Source organism: Pelobates fuscus, chromosome 5 (assembly GCF_036172605.1).
Source record: "Pelobates fuscus isolate aPelFus1 chromosome 5, aPelFus1.pri, whole genome shotgun sequence".
NCBI classification, from domain to species: domain Eukaryota; kingdom Metazoa; phylum Chordata; class Amphibia; order Anura; family Pelobatidae; genus Pelobates; species Pelobates fuscus.
In genome coordinates this window covers 223,859,688-223,881,507 of record NC_086321.1, presented here as the reverse complement: position 1 = coordinate 223,881,507, position 21,820 = coordinate 223,859,688, and the positions used below count along the sequence as shown (strand labels likewise).

Genomic DNA, 21,820 nt, shown 5'->3' with positions numbered 1-21,820 from the left:
TTGGGCACTGTAACCCCACCCTTTGCTGCTATTAGCTAATAATGGCCTCTGAATAGAGGCCAATAGAATGGCTCTGCTATACACAAATGGCAACTCAATGGAAATCCAGTCAATTCCTTCTGAAAGGTCATATGCAAAACCTGCTGAAACAGGTCAGATTTCACACCAACCCCATATTTTAGAGTCTCTCAATTAAAAATATTCTATAGTGCCAGGAAAAGAAAGCTGTTTTCTTGGCCCTATAGAACCTACAGTCCCCCCCCCCCTCCCTCGCGTCACCCCTTCAGTGACTTACCTGAATCCAGTGCCTCGAGTCTGGGTCAGGCTCCACGCTCCTCCCCACCGACGTCAGCCAGCAGGGAAGATCTAATGTGCATGGGTGGCAATAGCCACGCTCGCATTAGGATTTCCTCATAGGAAAGCATTATTCAATGCATTCCTATGGGGAAAAATCAGATGTTGTAGGTTCTCATGCAGAGCGTGAGGACATCCAGCGTCATATTACGAACCAAAGGTTTAGTTGAAACCAGGAAGCCCTCTAGTGCAGGCAGGGCCATCTATAATATGAATAGGACCCTGGGCAAAGCATTTTCTTGGGCCCCCTGGGCCCTGCCCCCCCCACCAATTACACCAAACCCCCAATCACACTTTTCACCCCAGTGCAGTGGGGGAACTAAAGTAGAGAGATTCAAAACATACTTAAACATCCGTATACACTGGCAGACATACTGACACACACAGACATACTAACACACACATACACTGACACAAATATATACTGGCAGACATATTGACACATTCAGACATACTGATACACACAGACACATACACTGACAGATATACTGACACACACAGACATATACTGAAACACACACAGACACATACACTGACAGACGTATTGACACACACAGACATACAGACACACACAGACAGGCATACTGACATACACACACACAGGCATACTGATACACATGCTACATTTAGCTACCCTTCAGGTTCTTACCTTTTTCTGGAGGGTGGTTTACCTGGGCTCCAGTGGCAGGCTGAGACAGTTATCTTCTGGAACTGCCCTCCTCCCTGCATTCCTCCTCCCGCGCAGCTCTGAGAAGTGACGAGCAGCACTCACTTCCTCCCAGTCGGCTTCCTCCCAGTTGGCTCCGGTCACACTGTTTAAGCGACAAAGCGCCCCACCAGGCCCCTGCTGACACATTCCCCCCATGTGGCCCTTAGTGCATGGGTCATCCGGGGGGCCTCCTTAGTGTGCGGGCCGTTGCGGCTCTGTGCAGCTGCACCGTCTGGTCCATGGGGGCTGCGCAAATTGTGTGGCCCACGGGGCAGCTGCTCTGGGGCCCCCCAGGAGCAACAGGGCCCGGGGCAGCTGTCCCGTTTGCCCCGCGTTAAAGATGGCCCTGAGTGCAGGCAAGGCAACCTTCGGCACTTCAGATGTTTTAGACTACAACTCCCATGATACTTTGCCAGTATTATGGGTGTAAGAGCATTATGGGGAATGTAGTCCACAACATCTGGAGTGCGGAAAATTGCCTATCCATGCTCTAGAGGTGGAGTTAACCTTGGGTAGTAATTATTACAGTTTCTCAATAACTGCAATAATTACAACTGCAGGGTTAAGGGACATGGAACATTGCAGCCAGACCACTTCAATGAGCTGAGTGGTCTTGGTGCCTACATTGGTCCTAACATACTGAAACTTATTACAGAATTAAAGATACACTAATTTTCCCCCATATTTTTCTGTCTTACCACCCTCCCCACCAGAAAAATAATCTTAGTGTTTTTAAACTACTGCAAAGATTTTTTTCCCCCGCATACAAACTGGAGGAGTGCTGCCCCAAGTGCCCCTATGGACAAGCTTCCACTGATTCCTTTTAAAAATAACCTTGAAATCTCTTTCTTTCTCTGTGGTGTCCGAAATATTTCATTCAAACTATGCTCATATTTATTTTGGTTTCTATAAAGTATATAGAAAAGCTTAAAATGTAAAGTATTGATAACCTTTCTATTAAATACACTTTATAAATAACAAAAACCTGTTTTTAGAAAAGTAGTGTGCACCTTTAAAAATATTTCTCGGGAGGGGGGCGTGGCTGACTGAGAGACTGACTAGACGTGCTTATGTGGAGCTCTGCTTCAACACAGAGATTCTCCATAAAATACCCGATTTTCCAGCGCCGACGAAGCTCCTCCACAATCCCCCCCCCCAGTGACACTATGGGCCACAAGCACGGCAAGTTTCCTGTGCCAGAAACCCCCCAAACAGCGGGATATAAGGCTCTTGTTCGAGAGGCGTACTGCACCGGCGCCTCCCAAAATGGCACCCGCAGAGAACCGCATGGAGGAAACCTCTGAGGAATCACCGGAGGAGTAAGAGAAGCCACTCACCTCTCCTAGACACAGTGACACACTCTGGGATGCAGACTCTGATGATGACTTGTCCCCCGCAACCAAAGGGGACATAAAATATATGCTTTTGTAGATGTGCCAAATATGTAAGGATGACCTCCGGGAAATACGGCAGGAAATGGGGGCTGTATAGAAGCGGCTGAGATACGTAGAGGAGAAAGACACAGCCCAGGAGGCACAGCTGCACTCCACGAGTCCCGCATGGACGGACTAACGCTGCAGGTCCAGAGATTGCAACGCACAGTGGCTTCCCTTGAGTCCAGACACAGGCGCCGCATTATCCACCTGAGGGGGATCCCCGAAGAACTGGGGGAAGCGGCGCTACTCCTGTATACCACATGCCTCCATAGGCTTAAAGGGTGGCGCGGACCCCTCCATGATACAAGCGGCATTCAGAGTCAGAAAAGCGGCCACAGCGCTGACGGTAGCACCCCAGAGACACTATTATTACCCACGAGAGACATGGCCATGATGACCCGCTCCAGAGCCCTGGGGTGTGCGAAGTATCATTCTTCAGTGACATCCCCTTTGCCACACTAGTAGAAAAGAGAAAACGGGCCCCAGTGGCCAAGAAGATGAGACCGGGAGGTTCGATACCGCTGGAGAGCTGACGGTACCCTGATAGTGCACCTTGGAGACCAAACAGTCGCACTCACATCTGCAGATGACCCAGAGATACTACTCCGCTGCCTGTACCAGGGAGCCCCAACGGAGCGCACGGAGAACAGCCGTAACACCGGCATGAGGGTACAAGGAGGCTACGGAGAGGGCTCGTCGCCGACCCAGCTTAAGCAGACCAAACTTAGTGTCCACAGACTCTGAACAAGTGCCCAGTATATAGGGCAGAGCACACACGAACCAGTTTCATAGGTCTATTTCCTCCTACACTCCAGCCCCCCTGAGACAATGCTGCCATCCTAGGCTCTGTGCCCATAACCCAGAACCACAGGCAAGAAAAATATCACATAGTGAGATTGGAGTCCCTGAGTTTGGGGAGATAGGGGGAACCAGGCCAAGTTCTAAAGAGGGCAAAACACCCACAAAATGCTTGTTTACCGACAACAGAAACATAATATTAAGGTTTTAATGTTTATTTTCCAATGCCATACCATGACAAGAATGAATGCTTATATGCGAAAATTCAATAAGAATGTGTCTTTAAATTAAAGGCCTCTCAACAGACCCGCTTCCAGCAGGTCAGACCTAATTTTGGGGTCCTGTCCCGCTATCTCGCTTTAGTTCTTGTGTCCCATGTCCAGGTACACCAGGGAACCGTCCCCGGGCAGCACAGCACAAAAGCATTATTAGACGACATTAGCATTCACCTAAAGTTCCTCAGAATATAAGTGTCCCTCATTGTCCATTTGAAATTTTAGAAGTTATTAGATAAATCTTCAATTAAAAAAAAAAAAAGAAAAAAATCTGCATCACATGCAGTGGTGAAAATATGTAAATATTTCCCTTTAAATTTTACTTTTCTTGACTCATTGAGTCATAAAAAGAAAAAGAGAGAAATGAATGGCTTTAATCACAACTGAATGCCATCAGAAGTTAAATTAATTCTTCTTTTCTGTTTTATTACTTTCACTACTTAAGATGTTGACCTGTTCTGACAAGGTTACACTTCCTCTTTATGAATTACTTAGGCTTTACACTTTTAAAGGATTACACCAAGTATTCCAGGCATTTCTCACTATAAATCTTTTCAGCATGCTAACAACAGCTTTGTTTCTGCAGATCAGCTACTGTTTTTGACATTCAATAGGTCAACCTCAAGGTGGTTTTTGACATTTATTGCAATCTGCACATTGTAAAATTATGTTTCAGACTAATGTTTCCTTTTCGAAGATCAGTAGATACACAATAAAGGGTCATAATATGCAGAAGGTGACCCCTCCAGCCCCCCTCCATTTTAATACATTTAGATATATAAAAAGAAGTATGGACAGAAAAAAATACTTAAGTTAAATGTTTCTAAAACTGCATTACTCACACAGGTAAATTATGTACCTAGTGGGCCTCTCTGTCTTAGAAGAGGCTCCAGTAATCAGGATTCTCTCATTCTGGGTTCCTGTGTTTGGGATTTTTTCAAGGGGCAGGAGTTAGTTTAGAGATTGCTGCTAAAGGAAGTTTTATAGAGTGGGCTAGTGCCACAACGGGAACTAGTGAGTGTGTGTGTGGGGACAACCTAAGGGGGTAACCCTCACAGTTATGTGAAAACTAAAGAGCAGATGATCCCTGGAGGAAACCCCCCAGGGGTCATAGAGAAGGTGTGATGTAGGTTCACTCTCCGAATATATGTACACTTGGGGTATGAATACTTAGATTTTCAAACTACTGTATTAGGCTAACCACAGTTATGGGCTAGCCATCAGTATGGTGCTTAATGTTTCCAAGTGCGATGCTCGACACACCACGAAACACTCACATGAGGATGACACAGTGTCACCAAAGCCCGCCCCTTATAAGGGCGACTGTCAGTTGATCCATGCAATACCAGCTATGTACATTGAGGGGGGTCTCTATTAGACATCACAAACAAGTTTCCCCTCACACTTATAATTTAAGACACGTCACTTTACTAGGGTGCAATACCAGGGTCCACTGGGTAACTAACGATTTGGGCTAGTATACTCCTGTGACGCAATACTATGCATCCCTGTGCAGAATGCTGATGCACATAGATATGCAAGTATTGGACACAGACAGTGCCTTAGCACTGGTTTATACCCGGGCCACGATCATATGAAATCAGGTAGACACCCACTATGCTAATAATTTTATGTATGTAGGGTGGTCTTTGCCTCATCGATGCCAATCGGTATAGTCTTCTTATCTCCTCCCCCTCATCCAATAGCTTCTTAACACAGGTATGACACAGAATATGGGGCGTAGCTTAGCTCCCGACCGGGCTTGGCGGGAATCTCAATGACACCCCCCCTCATCTTATTGGTTTAGATATCATTTAAATTAGATCCTGGATGGTGGGATTTTCAACTCTGCCTCGGATGAAGGTGCTGTAGTAGCGCCGAAACGCACGTCAGGCTTTTTTCTTTTCCTTTTTTTTTTTTATTTGCTTTATAACCGTATGGCTCTGTTCTTTATCTGGGATCAATATGGGGGGGGAAGGATGTGGGGTATCCGTAGATGGTAGTTTCTCCATATGGTTGTACCCGTTGCCTACGCTCGATTAGTATGTTTATAGCTCGTATCACTAGGTAGTTTGCTAGTCCGTTTAGCACTGGTGACAGGGTCCTCTTGGGTTCATTTGCTAAGTGGTCTTTCGCTTCATGGTTGAGTTGCTGCTGTTCCTAAATGCTTCCACTTTCCAATAATACCACTTACAATTGACCATGAAATATCTAGCAGGGATGAATTTTGGTTAACTGATGCAAGATGGCATCCTATCACAGTACCACACAATTTTTTGTAAATGCAGACTGCATGGTTCGGTGCTTGATTTTATACACCTGTGGCAATGGGTCTGAAAGAACCACCTGAATTCAATATAAAGAGGTGTGCCCCAATACTTTTGTTCATGTAGTGTACATTATATATACACTATATGAAGAGTTTAATTCATTTAGTAATGAAGTTTCTCTAATGAAAGAGCCTTTTATAGTAGCAAAACAAGAAAATGGAACAGGACCATTCACAAAAGTGAGAATTGTCATGAATTTAAAGTGAATTTAACAGTGAAGGCCAAAATAGCTGGACTGGAAGCATCATTTAGGCTGACATTTACTGGCAGTTCTCACTTTAGTGAATAACCATGTGTGTGGCATGTTAACCCCTTAAGACCGCAGCCAAATGTACAAGTTGTGAACGAAACAAAATGTAAACAAAACCTGGCATTTGCGCTATATGTCTGTCCAACCGTAATTCACCTCTTTCATATTAAATGCACCCCCCCTTATTATATATCATTTTATTCAGGTGAAACAGGGCTTTCATTTAATATCAAATATTTAGCTATGAAACATAATTTAATATGAAAAAAATGGGAGAAAATAAGATTTTTATTTTTTTAGCTCTACATGGCATTTTAACTGTCAATGTCATAATACTGTTTGCTTTTACTGCAATAAAATACACATATTTGTATTCAGCAAAGTCTCACGTGTAAAACAGTACCCCCTATGTACAGGTTTTATGGTGTTTTGGGAAGTTACAGGGTCAAATATAGCACGTTACATTTGAAATTGAAATTCGCCAGATTGGTTACGTTGCCTTTGAGACTGTATAGTAGCCCAGGAAATTAATTTACACCCATAATGGCATGCCATTTGCAATAGTAGACGGCCCAAGGTATTGCAAATGGGGTATGTCCAGTCTTTTTTAGTAGCCATTTGGTCACAAACACTGGCCAAAGTTAGCGTTAGTATTTGTTTGTGTGTGAAAAATTAAAAAACCGCCAATTTTGGCCAGTGTTTGTGACCAAGTGGCTAGTAAAAAAGACTGGACATACCCCATTTGCAATACCTTGGGTTGTCTACTATTGCAAATAGTATGCCATCATAGGGGTAATTTTCATTCTTGGGCTACCATGGGGTCAAAAAGGCAACGTAAGCAATCTGGCGAATTTTAATGTGAAAAAAATGAAACACAAGCCTTATATTTGACGCTGTAATTTTTGAAAACACCGTAAAACCTGTACATGAGGGGTACTGTTGTACTCGGGAGACTTCGCTGAACACAAATATTTGTGTTTCAAAACAGTAAAAAGTATTGCAGCAATAATATTGTCCGTGTAAGTGCTGTTTGTGCGTGAAAAATGCAAAAAAACTTCACTTTTACTGGCGATATCATCGTTGTAATACATTTTACTGTTTTGAAAAACTAATATTTGTGTTCAGCGAAGTCTCCCGAGTAAAACAGTACCCCCCATGTACAGGTTTTATGGTGTCTTGGAAAGTTAAAGAGTTAAATATAGTGCTAGCAAATTAAATTCCCTATACTTTCGGCATGGGTTGTCAGGCAGGTCCGGCTAATTGTAATTAATTAGGATACCTAATTATGTAAAATTATTACATAAATATATGTGTAGAATTAATATATGTATATATATATATACATATGTGTGTATATATACGTATATATATATATAATTTTTAAAAATATTTTATTTATATATAGGTATATATATAGTGATATATACGTATATATTTATGTATATAGATATATATATATTATTTCGTTCTACGTGTATTTTGATATAAATATATATATTAATATCACAATACAGTTAGAACGAACTAAAACACATCTATATATTTTTTAATATTTTATTTTTAATTATTTTTTTATTTTATTTTTTTACGTATTTACATATTTTTTTTTATATTATAAATAAATATATATATATAACAATAATTATATATATATATATTTAATCAGTATCAGTCTACGTGTAATTTGATATTAATATATATATATATATATAATTATATATATATATTAATATTAAAATACACCTAGGCAGTGTATGTGTGTGTATATATATATATATATACTTAGATCATATATATATATATATAATATATATATATATATGATCTAAGTATATATATATATTTTTTTACACTTATTTTAACTGTTTTTTATTTGATTTTCAGCTAGCAGGGGGACTAACTGTCATTACAGTTAGTCCCCCTGCTGGCATTGCTGCAGCCAACTATCCCGGCCATGTGATTGTGAAGTCCTCGCAAGGACCTCACTCTCACATGACCGGGGGGGACCGGAGGAGGAAGATTTGCCGCGGGATGGCTCCCTGGGAGTCCCCCCAACTGCGTTCGCCGGCGTGGGATCGCCGGCGACCGGGTAAGTGAATAAAAACCGGAGGGCGTACATTTACGTCCTGCGGCGTTTAGAGCCGCTTTTAAAAATACGTAAATGTACGCCCTGCGGACTTAAGGGGTTAATACATTTATTTATTGATTATTTATTTATAATATATTTAACAGGATGGATACATTGAGATTTATCTCGTTTTCAAGTATGTCCTGGGTCTTTGACCACAAAACATTGCATTGTTACAATAGTATACAATATTACAAAAATACAATATACAAACTATATATATATTATACTATATAAACTATAACAAGTAATAAATATATTCAGCCATGAGAGGTGCATTCTTTGCTGAGGTATATTGCCATAGGTCTTTTAAAAGATTTAAGATTGAATGAAGATTTGACTGTATTCCTAAGGTTATTCCAGAATTGATGTGTTCTGTAGGAAAAGGAGGATCGAGCCACTTTATTTTTGTATTGCGGTATGTTAAATATCGTGCTAGTACTGGATCGGAGGTTTAAGAAGGTGGGAACAGCCAGGAAGAGCATTCTACTAACGTAGGGTGGGAGCTTCCCAGGAATGCTCTTATGCACAAAGCTGGAAAGATGAAGAGTGCGTCGGGATTCCAGCCAGTTTAGCTCTTTTAACATGTCACAGTGGTGGGTAAAGTAATTACATTCTAGTATAAAGCAGCAGAATGAATTGTATAACGTATAAAGTTTATTAAGGAGGGTTTGCGGTGCGGTTGCATACACTATATCCCCATAATCAATGACCAGCATTAGCATTTGTTGCACTATCTGTTTCCTTACTGTAGGAATAAGATAGTTATTTAACAAACTCTCCACAAGAAGCATTGGAGAATATAGTCATATAATGAAATATTATAAATATAGAAAATTGGTCTGAAATTCAAAATAAAGGAATACTCCTTCTGTGGGAGTTAGTAATTACCAAAAGCTGCTGTATGACACATTTTACTTAATCAAATTAATTCTAGTCTTAAATAAACATTTAGTTTTGGAAGACAAACAATTTCATTGAGACAGTTAATTTTTGTTTCTGTTAGAGGGGGAGTTCCACAAAATAACAAACATATCCTATTGAACCTGAAGATATACTTGTCATGAAAAACATTAACAAAACAAAAACTAACAGCATTTTCCCCCCAGTGCAGTTGCTTTCCGCTTGCTTTCCCCCCCCCCCCCCATATCTAAAGTTATTTGTAATAATCTAAAGTTTCTGAGTGTTAAAATGTCTGAACTGCTATTTGAAGTATCCATGTCCTGCACATACAAGATTAGGCAGAAACAAAGATCAAAAGTACTGAAAATTACTGGATATTAAAAAGCACTCGCTTGGCTATATTTCAGTGATTATACCAGGACTTGACCTTTACTAACCGGCACAAACACAGTGCTGCACCCATCCTGTCTGATTTTTAGTTTATTTGTTTCATACTTAGTGAAAAGTGTGTATTTTGTATATTGAAAGTAATTTGATTTATTTTTCAACCACGTTACAAACTTCTATACTGTACATTTTGTAATGACTCTGTCTACCCCAAGACAGGCCTACTGTTTGATCATTGAGATCCCATTAAAGGGATACTATAGTCACCAAAACAACTTTATTTTAATGAAGCAGTTTTGGTGTATAGATCATGCTCCTGCACTTTAACTGCTCAGTTCTCTGCAATTTAGGAGTTAAATCACTTTGTTTATGCAGCCCTAGTCACACCTCCCTGCACCTGACTTGCACCAACATGTAGCTATCATAGAGGAGATATGCTCTGTGCTACCCAGGCAGAGCCAATCCGGAAGCATAGGGAGAGGAGTTAGAGGGGATAAGCTGGTGCAGTACCAATAAAACAGAGACAATGGAGAAAAGACAAAGTAGATAATTGGAGAAGACCTCAGCAGCCATGCACTACCTCTACTGTTACAACGTTATCTACTGTTTTTTTTTTTTTTTATTCTTTATTGAAGTCCTAGTGCAAAATACAGGAGAAATAAGTCTGGTTGTGTAAAAAGCACCATTATTTTCTATTACAATATCTGCTATTTTTATAGAGCAAATGTTTGCTTTATTTCTGGTCTTTTTGTTATTGTGATTGTGTCTAGTTAGTATTCTTTGTTAGAGTACAGCTGGTCTCAATTACTATCAACAACCTTTTAGCAGTGTCCAGCCACTTTTTTCAATTCAATGCCTTTTTTTTTTGCCCTGGCCCAAGACAGATTCTGAAGGTGATTTCATTATAAGGACTGCTTGTTGAGCCTTTTACTGAACCAAGCCGGTCTATATAAGATAGTATATAACTGTCTTCTGCCACGCTGATACCTTCTGTATGCCAAGTCCAGTACATATGAAAGTGCTAAAACCAGCTGAAGTTATCTTCAAGAGCATTCTTATCCATATGGCTGGCAGTTGTCCAATCACAGTGTGCATGCACACACTATATACAAGACCTTGTATGGGCATGGTGAAACTTAGTTTCTATTTGTGATGTCATTGAATTGATGGGTGGGATTTTACTTGCAATGAATTTTGGAGTTCCCTTTTAAAATATCTCTCTCTATTGGTGGTAATATTAAACCAATGTCTTCAGGCAACTTTTTCAATGGCTGGATTTTTATATGAAGTATTTATTTTGCAAGGCAAGTGTTTTTCATATGTAAACTTTAATCCATTAGAATGTTACAATAAAATATATGATGTAGTAAATACATATACTAACACAGACAATGTACAATTAATATAAATTACACCTTTTTGTTTATCTGTCTGTCTATCTATCTGTTGTGCATTCTACCCAGAGATAAAATTAAATTGCAGCTAGTCAGTGGTAGATTGCTGACCTAAAAGATTTATCTTCGGATTAGTCAAACGCAGTTCCACTGTGTCCGGTCAAGCTTACAACATGATTGTAACTGAAGAGAATTTTCATTACGGCTTTACTCCAATTGGAATTATATAAGATTGACATCACTACGTTGCAGTTCTGGAGTTTTATTTTTTTTATTTCAGATAAAGCATTATCGTTAGATTTTTGCTATGCTTATGTTGTGCAGTACAATTAAATGAAAAGAGCAGCTTAGGATTGGAATAGCAAATAGTCACAGAGTAAAAGCTCACTTGCCATCAGACCAGTGCCTCATGCAGACTTGGGGTCCCACAGGCAGGATGAGGTATAAGAAATATTTCACAATTCTAGAAGCAGCCATTGGCATCACCCCACTGAATAAGCGGGAACTGCTCCCAGAGGGAAGACATGCAAATCTCTGGAAATATTCAGGGTAAGGCTAAATGGCAAGAAAACTCAAGTCACTGCATGTACTTGATCTTGAATGTGCGTATTTTATTATTGATATAAGGTTTAGATTTTTGAAAACACAGGGATTAATGGACTAAACACTGAATTATAAAATGAAATAGCAAAATGTAGTCCAGAATAGCTGATTTGTAAAAATTCTCTAGCACAGCTATAGTCACAGATGAGCTATTTAACCGAATTCTTGCAATTACATTTTCAAATCACTTCAATTCAGTGTTTAGCAAATAAACCCCATAGGTTTCACCAACACTCCATTATACATTTCCATACATTGGTCTGTTTGCTGAATTTTGTAACTCGGTGCGATAGCATTGGTACAGTTATATTACAAGCATTGTTACTCTATTGTGGGTTTGTACGATTTAAAACATTAATGCAGAATTTACTATTATTGGCTGCTATATATTTTGAGTGCTAAAACTGTAAAATCACAAAATTAGCTTCATCCCTTTTGGGATTTTAGAAGCTCACTAATTAAAAATAAATATATATATATTTCTTTCAAGTCTTTACTTACAATATCAGTCCTTCTTGCAAGCCCAAGCCATCCCTTTTCCTTACCTGGACGCCCCATCTTATTTCTTTGGTACTGAGAAAAATAAAAATATGTTGAATGTATGACTGTCATAGTGCATGGAAATGAAATAGAACTTTCAATAAATACTTTTGTTTGTTTTATAAGCCAAACGGCGATCTTGTTTTGGGTTGATGAACTAGGGGTGATCTATATTTAGGTGACCCATTGCTGACTATTTTCATTACCGAGTAAGTCATTATATTCACTAATCAGGGAGTTGCAATGAAATGACAAACTTTAAGCGAAATATTTGAGTTGGATCATATGAATTTGGTTGTAGCTTGTTTCACATACTCTGTGCTGTTTCAAATACTCAAAAGAGTTCCTCGTAAAAGGTTGAAACATAAATCTAGGTTTGCTCTCAAGTGTTAACTCCGTTATTTAAAGGGACACTATAGCCACCAGCAGGCCCAGACTGGCCATCGGGTAAATACCTGGTGGACCGCGATGGCCATGGGCCGAGGCCGGCAGGGGAGATAACAGGATCTTCCCTGCCAGCCCATGCAGGCCCGGCACTATCAGAGTGCAGGCACTGCTGTGTGCCTTCATGGGCTGGTAGGGAGATCAAAGATCTCCCTCACCGGCCCACAGGCATTTTACTGGACAGCCGGCGGGGGAGGGAGGAAGAGCGCGGAGGACCCGGGAGCTCTATCTTGCAGCTCCGCTGGGTTCCTCTCGCGAGGTCGGAGCATTGCCATGGTAACCGAGGCAACGCTCAGATCTCGCGACGGTGAACTCCAGGAGTTCATATCACCACTGCGACCACCAGGGATTCACTTCCCCTATGACCACCATGTATTCAAAGGATTAACCTCTATGTTCCCCCTCCCAGGCAAAGGTAAGAAGGGAGGGGGGATAAAACGTATAGATTTTTTTTTGTTGTTGTTATAAAAAACAAACAAACATATTTATGTATTACTTTCATCTCCCCACACTGCACACCAAACACACACAGTAACTATACCCTTCAGACACTTTATTCCTGACACGCTGCACCCTTCACTCACACGCTGCACCCTACACACACAGACACACTGCACCATTCCTACACACACTGCACCATTCCTACACACACTGCACCTTTCACACACACTACACCCTTGATACACACTGCTCCCTTGATACACACTGCACCCTTCATACACATTGCAATTTCGACAACCCCCACACACACACACTTCACTCTTAACCCCCCCACTGTACACCAAACACACACACACACACACACACATACTAACTGCACCCTTCATACACTGCACTCCTCACACACTGCATCCTTCACACATACACATTGCACTCTTCATACAGGCACACACTGCACCTTTCATACATTCACTACACCCATCATACACACTGCACCTTTCATACACACACTGTACCTTTCACGCACATACTGCACTCCTCTTCCTCCCACTGCACACCAAACAAACACAAACACTAACAACACCCTTCATCCACACACACACACTGCACCCTTCATCCACACAAACTGCACTCACACACTGCACCCTTCACACAGACACTCACACATACACACTGCACCTTTCATACACACTGCGCCTTTCATACACACTGCACCTTTCACACACATACACACACAGTGCACCACACACACACACACACACACACACACACACTGCACCCTTCAAGAGTATTGAACCATCATTGGTGATGACAAAACACCCGCTCTCTGGCCCCACCCCCTTTTCAGTGGGCCGATGTGACTCAAAAATACCCGGGCCGAATTTCTTTCCCAGTCCGTCCCTGGTCACCAGAACCACTATGGTTTAATGTTGTTGGAGTAAAGGTGAGCCCTAGTCACCTAATGCTGCGTTCTAGCACTATAGTTATAGGAATACATATTTGTATTCCTAACATAATAGTGTTCCTTTAATGTTTGTGTATTCTCTTTTTTCCAATTGTACAAAACGCTTTACCTTTTCTATTACAGGGAGAGGAACACCGTATTACCCAGTGCATGTGAATGGTACACTAACCCACACTGGAATCCCCCTCCAAAACAACGCACTGGGCCCAGGCAGAGGATATCTCGGTGTAGATCACTACACCAGGTACAGCTAATACGTCATCTTACATTTATTCTACGCTGCAATGGGGACAATATCAGCATGAAAACAGGGAAATGTAGAGACCAGGTCACATCTATTACATAGTGTAAAAAATACATTCTAAAATAGTGCTAATGCCCAGGTCCGTTTACAGGAATTTTTAACTTTCACTGATATTATTTGGTTTGTGTAGTCATGTTTGTCACACTAAAATAGAATATAGAGAGGATACAGCTGTAAATCTACAAAACAATAATACTAATATAGTGTAATAAAGTACAGCACATAAAATATGGCACAGCCAGAAATGCACTCACCAGAAGGTAGATGGTAATATCGCCTTAAGTTGCATCCCCTTTGAATCCTGGAGGGTTAGTCCATGCCTCTTCCGCTGTTGGTAGCAGTCTATACATACCAAGGAGAGATGGACTCCAGATTTCTTCCAAAAGGTAAATATTTATTTATGTAAACAAAATAAATAATAGGATAGATTTAAAAAGGTAAACAAATAAAAGTGGGAGGTCACGTGTTTCATCCCTATATGGGACTTCCTCAGGGGTCCAAACAGTGAAATAAAAAAGATAAAATCAGAGTAATATAATAACAGTTTCCCAAAAATAGAAAAAAAAAGCACTTCAGTTTTCAGAAAGTTTCTGGTCTCCTTGTGCTAAGAAGAAACCCCATAGATTTCACCCAAACTCCATAATATGTTTCCATTTATTGGTCTAAACAAAACTGAAACTGGACTTAATGGTCATATAAAATACTTTTTCCAAGTCCATTATAAAATGGAAATATCAGGGATATATAATCCCGGCCAAGCACAGAGTATTCAACAACAGCAGCAGTTAAATAAGAAAAAGAAAATACCAGGCAGCTTGGGGCTACTGCAATGTATGGGGCTGGAGCTTCAGCTCCAATAGACCCCATGTTAATATATTTTAAACTCTGCTGCTTTATCACCCCTTCTCTGCTCTTGCCTTCGGGAGGGTGTTCAGGAAAATAGTTGTAATATGTTCCCAGAAGCAAGGCATTCTGCTTTTATAATTCATCTTGCCAATGATGATAAGAGAAACAAACTAAGAAGGAGAAATGGGAACAATACTAACTACAGAGTAGGCACTCAAAGCAAATGCATTGTTAATTTATTGGAAAATGAAAAAGTCTTAACCTCCATGGCAGAGGGAAACAGAGGTTAAGGGATGAGGACAATAAACAAAACTCAATATACTTCTTTACAGAGATCCGTGTCAACCAATATTGCCATGACCTTCAGGATGAAGATCCATTTTACTTGTGATTAAATACATTAATTTAAAAAGTACTTAGTTTATTAAAAGGGACCAATTATTATTATTTTTTTTTTTTATGGTAAAAATATAAAACAAATCATGATCTGCTTTGCTACCCAACAATATTGAGTTTTGATATCTTCACTTTCCATAAATATGGGTAGCAGCCTGGACAAGTAACAATTCAATTCTTGACTGATATTCTCAGCAACTCAGACACAGATGAACAGACAATTTAATTTTTGGAGATGGATGTATAAATACAAGTATGAAACATCTTTTTATTATTTCTAGGTATTGTAGTGTTGTTACCAGGAAATTAATTTTTTGTCTATCTACGGATTTATTTGGTACATAAAGATTTATGGGTATGGGATGGAATTGCTGCATGGACACATACAGTTTAGTATTGGATATATAAATGGTATATTAAATTATGGACATAGTTTTCTGGATTTAAAGGAAAACTGTAAGCACTATAACTGCTGTGCCATATTTTTCATGATTACAGTACAAGATGTCTCTGGGTGCAGTCGTTCCTTATCATTTTTTCCAAATCCGAATGGATTTCTTTAAATAATTTAAAAAGGAAACTTCTAATTAATCACTGCGGTGAGATTTGGGAGTCAAAAGTATTTTACTAACCCCTCAAAAGGTGATTGACAAGTACTGGGACTGCACCCAAAGACCCATTAGAACATAACCACTATAATTTAGCTGCTATTAGTGGATCTGCATTGTTAACAGTATTATGAACATAGACATTTCATTGACAGTACATCTTAATGTTCAGAGAAACTACTATATTTACATTGCAGGGTTAATCCAACCTCTAGTGGCTGTCTTCCTGTCAGCTGCTTGAGGCGCTTCTGCGACGCTGGATGCGAAAATCGCATTCATCGTGCAAAATGTCCATAGGAAAGCATTGAGAAATGCTTTCCTATGGACTGTTTGAATGTGCGCGCGGCTCTTGCCACGCATGCGCATTCCGCTCCACTGGGGAGCCGACGTCAGAGTGGGTGGAGAGGATACCAGCGTCGAGGGAGCACGGCACTGGAATAAAGTAAGTAACTGAAGGGGTTTTAACCCCTTTAGTGCCAAGGTAGGGGGGCCCTGAGGGTGGGGGGGACCTAAGGGTTATATAGTGTCAGGAAAACGAGTTTGTCTTCCTGACACTATAGTGATCCTTTAAGCAAACAAAAAAAATTAAATATTCGACACAAACAAGGTTATTCACTGAAGTGAAAATTCAAAGTGAATTCAAACAGAATCTAAAATGTAAGGCCTGATTAGATGAACTGAATGCTTAGCTGTTTTAGACGATTTTCCAGTTCGGTTAGTTTGACCTTAAATTGGAAATTCACTTTAAATTCAACTTGAATTCTCACTTTAGTGAATAAACCTGTGTGTGTGTGTAAGATTTACTTATTTTACGTTGCTTAACAATTGCCGCTTCTTACAAATTAAGAAGGCTCTGCTTGTAAAACGACCAAAGAATTTTCCTTGAGTAATTTCTTCAGTAGTCCCAATTTTAGTCTCTGTGTGGAGGCAAAATGCATTTTAGTAGTATGACTGTTACAGTTTTATCAAAATTGTTAACCTGATACCTGATCACTTTGGAGTGTGCATGTATCTGACGAGGTCTGCGTAGCAAGGACTTGGAAAATAAGCAACGTTAGGGTTAATGAGGGCACTACTGCACCTGTAGTTATTATATTTATGGTTAAAGTTAGAGTTGCAATTATGAATAAGGATAATCTAGCCTGAGCAACATACAGTACCTAATCCAAAATCTGATTCCATCGCTAATCTAAAAGAGAATCCTATCCACAAATGTATCATAATGCTTTTAGTTTAATGTGAGTCCCTAAACCTAGCAAGCATTAACCAGAGCTGTCCCTGAAGCAGTTTTTTTGCTGCTTGCTCCAATTGGAACAGCACTTCAGTTATCAGCCTATCAGTCCTAAAGACCTGTGGATAGAGAGATCTGAGCATACAGATCACAATGTGGTTTTATGATGAAGGCAAGCATTATGATACAGAATGTATATTTTCCCAGAATGACTTGTGCTCCTATACCTCCCCTGCTTCAGGTGACTAAAAATGACTGTTCTTCTGAATGCTTTACCTGCTACCTCAGGGACTGTCCATGATTGAGCAATTCTAAATATACCGAGGTTTTAGTAGTAAAATCTTCTTTAGTTGGTTTATATTATGTTATTATTTATTTATTTTTTTAATAATTTGTTTTGACCAAAATGTATGTCCCTCTCTTTCAAACTGCAGCCATTCAGAACTGATGATTTGCAGGCCAATGCAATGCTTCTTATAAAGAAGCAGTGGGGAACAAGGCATATAAGCAGTGCTTCCCAAAGTGAAGCATTAAAACCCAATGCTTATTACTGAATGAGAAGCCAAACACCCACTTTATGCTGGGCACAAAACAAAAAGGAAGAGCCCCCTCTTGGATGTGTGATTGACAAGTGATTGGGAGCCCACTTTATACAGGTGCTGATTTTTCTTGAATACACCACTTTTAATACACTATGTCAATGTTAACCTCAAAAGCACCTTGGCAAACTAAAGTGCTTTAGGGATGTGGAGTGTTCATTTAAAAGTAGGTTTGGATCAGCTCCAGCTTGAAGTTTCCCAGTAAATAATCCAATTAGATTTGCATGCGCAAAAATATGGCTGAATCCCTTTAGTGCTTATTGTAGTTCAGGTAAGATGACACAACTCGAGAAGTACTTTTTAAAAAAAATATTATAATCCAAAATACCTTTATTTGTAGGATAGGTTTATGTGCAGCAAACCACTGTAATGGAAATGTTATCTACAGCATCAGCTAGTGATCTCAGTAGATTAATCCTTAGCCAAGCTGGCCTGAGAATTTCCCTTTAATCTGAATGCTGTCATCCACAGACTGCCCTGATTATTTCAATATAGTTTCAGTTTAGCTTTAGCAGTGATCCCTCCAAAGGGCTTTCGGACTATGACTCCCATGGCTTTGTTTTGACTGAAATTGATGGTAAGTGCAGTCCACAAACAGATACAAATAAGCATGCCGAATTTAGAGCAAAACAACTGCCATTTTATTGACGATTTAAAGCTTGGGATATTGCTTTCATAGTTAATTGCAGTATTTTTAGTTGCATGTATGTTGGTTTCCACTGGCTAATCGCGGTGTATGGTTCTCTAATCAACGCTGCCTACTGGGAAACTGGAAGATTTTGTATTTGCCTTCAGGGACCAAAAGTCCGAGCAACTCAGTGTCTGTGGGAATGAGGGCAGAATAAAAATTAATAAAATAAAGAAATAACTGCTGAAATGATGCATGAATGCTCTATTTAAATAATTATAATACAAATCCTATAGACTGTAAGCTTGTTTGAGCAGGGTCCTCTTCCACCTATCGTTCCTGTAGGTTTTCTTGTAATTGTCCTATTTATAGTTAAACCCCCCCTCGCTACAAAATCTATATAAATGGCAATAATAATAATACATCAATAATACTAATTAAATTAGCTAGGTTTATAAAATATAGATGTGCATGGTGTAATTGAACACTTTGGATGAACAATGACGTATTCTGCATTTATTGACTTATACATGGTACTCTGTTGGAGATATGTAGTATTACAGCTAGAGTGTGTCTCCCAATAGCCTTAATAACTAGGAGGAGCCAGCGAATAGTCCACATACTAGATAGAGGGATGAGGAGCAGATGCTGGTCCCGTCACTCCATTAAGTGTTAAACTATATTCATGAAATTTACCAGTGAATGATGGTCCCTGAACAACCATAGCCCAGCTCCAATGTATTGCAGGAAAAGGGAGGGCAGTTTGGCCTTCTACTACAGAGAAAGGGAGGGCAGTTTGGCCTTCTACTACAGAGAAAGGGAGGGCAGTTTGGCCTTCTGCTGTAGGAAAAGGGAGGGCAGTTTGGCAGCCGCACAGCTGCTGCAAGTTAAAGATACTAACTTAGTGGAGCACAGCCAGCTATTGCCATACAAACAAAATAGGTCCGTTACCTAGCCTTCCCTATATGACATCAGTGGGAATGGGGGGTATAGGTGAGGGAATATAAAAGGTTATTTCATGGGCACAGGTTCACAACATCATAACAAACACAATAATCTGGAGTATTGGGAAGAGTAAGGAGACTGATTCACATAAGGAAACTGTAGGAAGAAGAAATAATTGGAACAGAGATAAGGTTGACTGTAAATTAGGCAAGGATACTGGAGGTATGTGTTAAGGAGGGCAGGGTATTAGAGGTATGACTTGTTAGTTCAGGATGCTAAAGGTATGGCTAGAGAGGGCAGGGTATTGGAGGTATTGTTGCCCGCAGATTCTATGTACTATCAAGGTAATCATTTTTTTTTTTTTTTTATTGAAAGAGAGACATCAATGATTATTTCTAATATTTAGAAAGGACTATTGAACTCTCTCACTTTCTAAAAAATCGATTACCGGGGTATCACCGTGCGGCTCCATAAGGGAACCGCACGCACCATATCTGCAAGGAGCGCCTCACCCTTCACGTTCTGCGTGGGAGTGCTGGCTGTCACGTGATTACCTGCCGCTCAGTCGAACAGTATGCCACCAAACTTTAAGGAGCCCCCTTCCCTGCTATGGCAGGTAAAAGAGCAGGGCCTGTATGTGTACAGAGCTGGCGTTATCTTCACCTAGGGCGCCGGCTCTGTGAGGGAAGTAGCCAAATGCTGCTTGTGAAGGAGGAACGAGAGGGGGAGTATCTGCTGATGCCACCTCCCTGAAATGCGTTTTTGTGTGTTGGAATTTCTGGATATAGGACATGAGGAGAATTTTGCATAATCTGGAGTAAACAATTTTAATATATTCTATTTTGCCACAGCTGTCCACACTTTTTAGTGTATTGTTTCCCCAAATATAATCCTAGCATTGGTTTCCAGTGTTTTCATGATTAATCCCTCAATAACCTGAAACATGTAGGGAATTTTGCAGTATCTTTGAACCCTACTCCTAAAGAATTTTGTCTCTGCAGTCGGATAACTTACCTAGCTTAAAGGACCACTCTAGTGCCAGGAAAACATACTCGTTTTCCTGGCACTATAGTGCCGTGAGGGTGCCCCCACCCTCAGGGTCCCCCTCACGCCCTGCTCTGGAAAGGGGAAAAGGGGTAAAACTTACCTTTTTCCAGCTCTGGGCGGGGAGATCTCTGCCTCCGATCCTCCTCCGTTCCGCCCCGTCGGCTGAATGCGCACGCGCGGCAAGAGCTGCGCGCGCATTCAGCCGGTCGCATAGGAAAGCATTTACAATGCTTTCCTATGGACGCTTTCGTGCTCTCACTGCGATTTTCACAGTGAGAATCACGCAAGCGCCTCTAGCGGCTGTCAATGAGACAGCCACTAGAGGATTAGGGCGGAGGCTTAACCCATTAATAAACATAGCAGTTTCTCTGAAACTGCTATGTTTATTAAAAAATGGGTTAACCCTAGCTGGACCTGGCACCCAGACCACTTCATCAAGCTGAAGTGGTCTGGGTGCCTAGAGTGGTCCTTTAATGTTTATGTATAACTCTGTTGCAAACTCACTGCATCTTGACCTTTAGTAGAGGTAATGGGAAAAATAAATACACTGCCTGAGCGCAATAACAGGGTAATTTATATTTGCAGATAACATGCTCTTTTGCACCAAAACTTTGCCTACCAGCTGATCAAGGGAGAGGCGGGCTTTCTGTGCATAATGCAATAAACAGTAGCTATCAGTCAGCTGCACATGCAGTTGCATCAGTGAGAGCCTCTTGTGTTTTATTGAAATTAGTGTATGATATCTAGATAGGGTATCCTCGTTCAATTCCACATACACATCCTTTTAAATGGGGACATGTTCACTTTACAGATACCTCCAAATGTACTTTCTGAAAACTTTCCTCTGTCATAATCTCATATTCCTCTTCCTCATTGTCTCTCCACCCAATATTCTCCTCTTCTGTTGTCCAGTGATCAGCTCAACATTGGGTGATGCCATTAAGTTATAATGCCTTACTATGTTATAGACACATGTCTGTGCATTGTGCAACAATGGCTGGTTTTCACTTAATAATGCTTCATTTGCATATGTTTAGTGCACACTATAGCATTGGAACAACATAAGTATACAAAATATTGTATACTTGTTAGTACTTTCATTAATGACACAATATGAATGAAACTACTATCGGCAGCTGTTGATTTGCTCAAGTTTCAGGCATTAATGCAAATATATGTAGTCATGCATGTAACAAAAAAGCTGATATAGCAATCTACATATCCAACATTTCCCTGAATAATCAGAAAGCTTTTCATAAT

At 40.2% G+C, this 21,820-nt stretch overlaps 1 protein-coding gene across 2 annotated transcripts in view; it reads left to right on the top strand.

The window, feature by feature from the left end:
- The window catches only part of TJP2 (tight junction protein 2), a 124,321-nt gene that overhangs the window by 7,290 nt on the left and 95,211 nt on the right, over positions 1-21,820 (top strand). Inside the window, exons 1-2 of one of the 2 annotated variants that reach the window (XM_063455059.1) lie at positions 11,369-11,513; positions 14,080-14,200. The exons of the other annotated variant lie outside the window; for it this stretch is intronic. Coding sequence (XP_063311129.1) covers positions 11,374-11,513; positions 14,080-14,200 — 261 coding nt within the window. The 5' untranslated portion in view covers positions 11,369-11,373. Of the gene's footprint in view, positions 1-11,368; positions 11,514-14,079; positions 14,201-21,820 lie in introns of those variants that run through there. 2 annotated transcript variants of the gene reach the window in all.